Source organism: Salvelinus sp. IW2-2015, unplaced genomic scaffold (assembly GCF_002910315.2).
Source record: "Salvelinus sp. IW2-2015 unplaced genomic scaffold, ASM291031v2 Un_scaffold3207, whole genome shotgun sequence".
Lineage (NCBI taxonomy): Eukaryota > Metazoa > Chordata > Actinopteri > Salmoniformes > Salmonidae > Salvelinus > Salvelinus sp. IW2-2015.
The window spans coordinates 22,934-27,611 of NW_019944494.1; the positions used below are offsets into that span (position 1 = coordinate 22,934).

General features: G+C 43.6%; 1 protein-coding gene across 1 annotated transcript in view; it reads right to left on the bottom strand.

The window, feature by feature from the left end:
- sh3yl1 (SH3 and SYLF domain containing 1) overlaps window positions 1-4,678 on the bottom strand; it is a 45,636-nt gene that overhangs the window by 8,812 nt on the left and 32,146 nt on the right. Inside the window, exons 5-6 of the mRNA XM_070440937.1 lie at window positions 1,772-1,965; window positions 1,506-1,690 (exon numbers count right to left, since the gene is read on the bottom strand). Of these exons, the coding sequence (XP_070297038.1) occupies window positions 1,506-1,690; window positions 1,772-1,965 (379 nt within the window). The remainder of the gene's footprint in view (window positions 1-1,505; window positions 1,691-1,771; window positions 1,966-4,678) is intronic.

Genomic DNA, 4,678 nt, shown 5'->3' on the forward strand with positions numbered 1-4,678 from the left:
TCTCTCCCGACTGCGAGCCAGGCCTAATCCTGCTCTCCATCAGTGCCTGAAACCTCACTACTGCTCTTGGCTGAACGACCGGAAGCAAGTCTCTGCAGCAATGTTCCAACATCGTCTATCGTGGAAAGCCTCCCCAGAAGACGTGGAGGCTGTGTATAGCAGGAAAGGGGGGACCAACCAGCTGTTATAGCTACTGGAAAAGGTGGGGTGACCATTACTCTCATATTTATTCCCATCGATTTTTGTAATAAGTCGTTAGACAGGCATCGCTGTCCCAAATAGTTCTTTTGGTCAGTCATTCTGCTAAGTGTATTTCATTACATAATTACTACTTCCTGTCACTTTTCTGCTCCAGGTTGTTTGGCCACGTCGCCAACCAGTAGTGTGACTATATATATACTATGACGTTACCTCTTGCCTCCAGGTGATTGGCCGTCCACTCAGTAGTGCCTAATATATCTTAGTACCTTCTGCTCCAGGTGTTTGTCTGTCCACTCAGTAGTGTATAATATATATATAGTACCTTCTGACTGCTCAGGTGTTTGGCTGTCCCACTCAGTAGTGTGATCTATTAATAATATAGTACCTTCTGCTCTGCTAGGCTGGATTTGGCCGTCCACTCAGTAGTGTAATATAATATAGTCGTCACCTTTCCTGTCCTCAGTGTTTTCTGTCCACTCAGTAGTGTAATATTACTAATATATGCTACCTTCTGTCCAGGTGTTTGTCTGTCCACTCAGTTAGTGTAATATAATATATAGTACCTTCTGCTCCCAGCGTGAGTTGGCCGTCCACTCAGTAGTGTAATATAATAATATAGTACCTTCTGCTCCTAGGTGTTTTGGCCGTCCACTCAGTAGTGTTCTAGATAATAATATACGTACCTTCTGCTCCAGGTTGCGCCCACTCAGTAGTGTCATAATTTAATATTATAGTACTTCTGCTAGGTGTTTGGCTGGTCCACTCAGTAGTGTGATATTAATATAGTTACCTTCTGCTCCAGGTGTTTGGCCGCCCTCTCAGTAGTGTATATTAATAATGTATAGTACTCTCTCTAGGTGTTTGGCTGTCCACTCAGTAGTGTATAATAATAATATAGTACCTTCTGCTCCAGGTGATTGGCCGTCCACTCAGTAGTGTATTATAATAATATAGTACCTTCTGCTCCAGGTGATTGGCTGTCCACATCAGTAGTGTAATAAATAATATAGTACCTTCTGCTCCAGGTGTTTGGCCGCCACTGCAGTAGTGTATAATAATATATAGTACTTCTGCTCTAGGTGTTTGGCTGTCCACTCAGTAGTGTATATATATAATATAGTACCTTCTGCTCCAGGTGATTGGCCGTCCACTCAGTAGTGTAATATAATAATATAGTACCTTCTGCTCCAGCGTGATTGGCTGTCCACTCAGTAGTGTAATTATCATATAGTACCATTCTGCTCCAGTGATTGGCTGTCCACTCAGTAGTGTAAATATAAATATAGTACCTTCTGCTCAGGTGATTGGCTGTCCACTCAGTAGTGTAATATAATAATATAGTACCTTCTGCGCTAGGTGTTTGGCCGTCCACTCAGTAGTGTATTTTTCTGTGTACGTCTCCAGGACACAGTACAGGTCATCAGCTTCTGGGGGAGGTTCTACATCTCCATTCAATATGGCTGACGCACGGATGTCCTGGGAGTAGAACCTAAAACACACACACACACACATTAATACAACACACCTGCGCACACACACAATATTTCAACACACATGGTGTGTAACGTACTTGCGGTTGGTGTCTTTGCGTTCTATGAGGCAGGATCCCTCCAGAGAGACTCCAGCAAACAGCCCTCTGGACTTACAGTAAGTAAACACTGCTGCTGTACTACGTAGGGCTACATCAGCCTCCAAGTTCCTACACACACYKGAGAGAGAGAGGAAGATCGGAGTGTTGAGAATGGTACACGGATCAGAATCCCACTACTTAGCGATGCGTATTGAAGGAGACCATTAATACTTCACTGGCATCAGAAACCATCCAATATACTGGACCACGTCTCTGGCCGTCGTTGTAAATAAGAATTTGTTCCTAACTGACTTGCCTAGTTAAATAAAAGGTGACATTAAAATGAAGAAAACCAGACGTCTGTCCGTGTGTGTGTGTAGGTTGAACAAAGAAAAGGCAGTCCCATCTGACATTAACCTCATTGTGTTATTGTTGCTATATTTAAACAGACACCCTCAGACCCCCCCCCTCATCTCCACCTGGCCTTGTTTGATGCTAACTGTTTTTTTCTTATTATAATTACCCAACCTGGCGTGTCATTCTAAATAAAGACTGAGAGGGAGTCCGCATCATTCCATCATGATAACAAGAGCAACCCCTCACACACCTCCACCCTATAAAACATTAAAACCACTTCTACAGCTCTCACTTCTTCTGTCAACACACAGTAAGCACTATCCCAACCCAAAACACGTCACAAAACCATTTCCCCTCCACAATCCCTGCTCAGACATTCAAGTGTCCACAAAGCGTCCAGTTTAAATAAGGTGTGAGCTAGGTGTAGAACTGGTGTGATTTCTTGGATATCGACATGGAATTACATCAATAAAAGGCAGTATTTGGTCCTTTTAAAAGAATGAGCCGACCTCGTAGGTGGCACATGAAACGCCCGAGATACAGGAGGAAGAACAAATACTGCTTTGATTCACCTGTGTGGGTGTGTGTGTGTGTGTGTGTGTGTGTGTGTGTGTGTGTGACCGCAGGGAGGCTACTGTGCGGCACCTACCTGGCAGCTATCAACTATCAAGATACAAAACACCGAAACAGAAACATGAACACAGTGAGTCACCTAATGGACAGAAAAGGCAAGCAGGCCTCTCATCACTCTACTTCCTACACATATGGTGTACAAAACATTACCAACACCTTCCTAATATTGAGTTGCACCCCTTTTGCCCTCAGAACAGCCTCAATTCGTCGGGGTTTGGACTCTACAAGGTGTCAAAAGCTTCCACAGGGATGCTGGCTATGTTGACTCCAATTTTTCCCCAGTTTGTTCAAGTTGGCTTGATCTTCTTCGTGGTGGACCATTCTTGATACACACAGGAAACTTTTGGCGTGGAAAAACCCAGCAGCGTTGCAGTTCTTGACACACTCAAACCGGTGCGGCTGGCACCTAAAATGCCCGTTCAAAGGCACTTAAATCGTTTGTCTTGCCCATTCACCCTTGAAATGGCACATACACAATCCATGTCTTAAATGTCTCCAGGCTTAAAAATACTTATTTGACCCGTCTCCTCCCGTTCATCAAAACTTATTGAAGTGGATTGAACATGTGACATCAATAAGGGATCATAGCTTTCACCTGGATTCACCTGGTCAGTCTGTCATGGAAGGACAGGTGTTCTTAATGTTTTGTCCACTGTGTATTGCTCCATTTCCTATACAGTGCATTCGGAAAGTATTCAGACCTCTTAACTTTTTCCACATTTTGTTACGTCACAGACTTATTCTAAAATTGATTTGATCTATTGTTTTCCTCAATCAACACACAATACCACATAATGACAAAGCGAAAAACAGGTTTTTGAAAAGGTTGTAAATGCATTAAAATATAAAAACTGAAACCCTGTATTTAAATAATTTGTCAGACCCTTTGCTGTGAGACTCTGGGTTGAGCTCACTGACAGAGCTCCAGAGTTCCTCTGTGGAGATGGGAGAACCTTCCAGAAGGACATCCATCTCTGCAGCACTCACCAATCAGGCCTTTATGGTAGTGGCCTGACTGAAGCCACTCCTCAGTAAAAAGGCACGACAGCCCGCTTGGAGTTTGCAAAGAGGCACCTAAAGACTCCCAGACCATGAGAAACAAGATTCTCTGGTCTGATGAAACAAATATTGAACTCTTGGGCTGAATGCAAAGCGTCACGTCTGGAGGAAACCTGGCACTCCCTACCGTGAAGCAGGGTGGTGGCAGCATCATGCTGGGGGATGTTTTTCAACAGCAGGGACTGGGGAACAGTCAGGATCAAGGCAAGATGAAGTACAGAGAGATCCTTGATGAAAACCTGCTCCAGAGCGCTCAGGATCTCAGACTGGGGCGAAGGTTCACCTTCCAACAGGACAACGACCTTAAGCACACCGCCAAGACAATGCAGGATTGGCTACGGACAAGTCTGAATGTCTTTGAGTGGCCCAGCCAGAGCCCGGACATGAACCCAATCGAACATCTTTGGAAGGACCTGAAAACAGCTGTGCAGCAACGTTCCCCATCCAACCTGACAGAGCTTGAGAGGATCTGCAGAGAAGAATGAGAGAAACTCCCCAAATGCAGGTGTGCCAAGCTTGTGCGTCATACCCAAGTAGACTCAATGCTGTAATCGCTGCCAAAGGTGCTTCAACAAAGTACTGAGTAAAGGGTCTGAATACTTATGTAAGTGTGAATGTATTTTTTAATATTTTTATATAAATTTGCAAAAATGACTAAAAACCTGTTTTTGCTATGTCATTATGGGGGTAATGTGTGTAAATTGATGAGGGAAAAAAAATATTTAAATCATTTTAGAATAGGCTGTAACATACTGTACAAAATGTTGAAAAAGTCAAGGGGTCTTAACTTTCCGAATGTACTGTATTCTACTGACAGTTCATTCCCCCGGCAGAAACAAAATCTTAAATCCTAGTAAG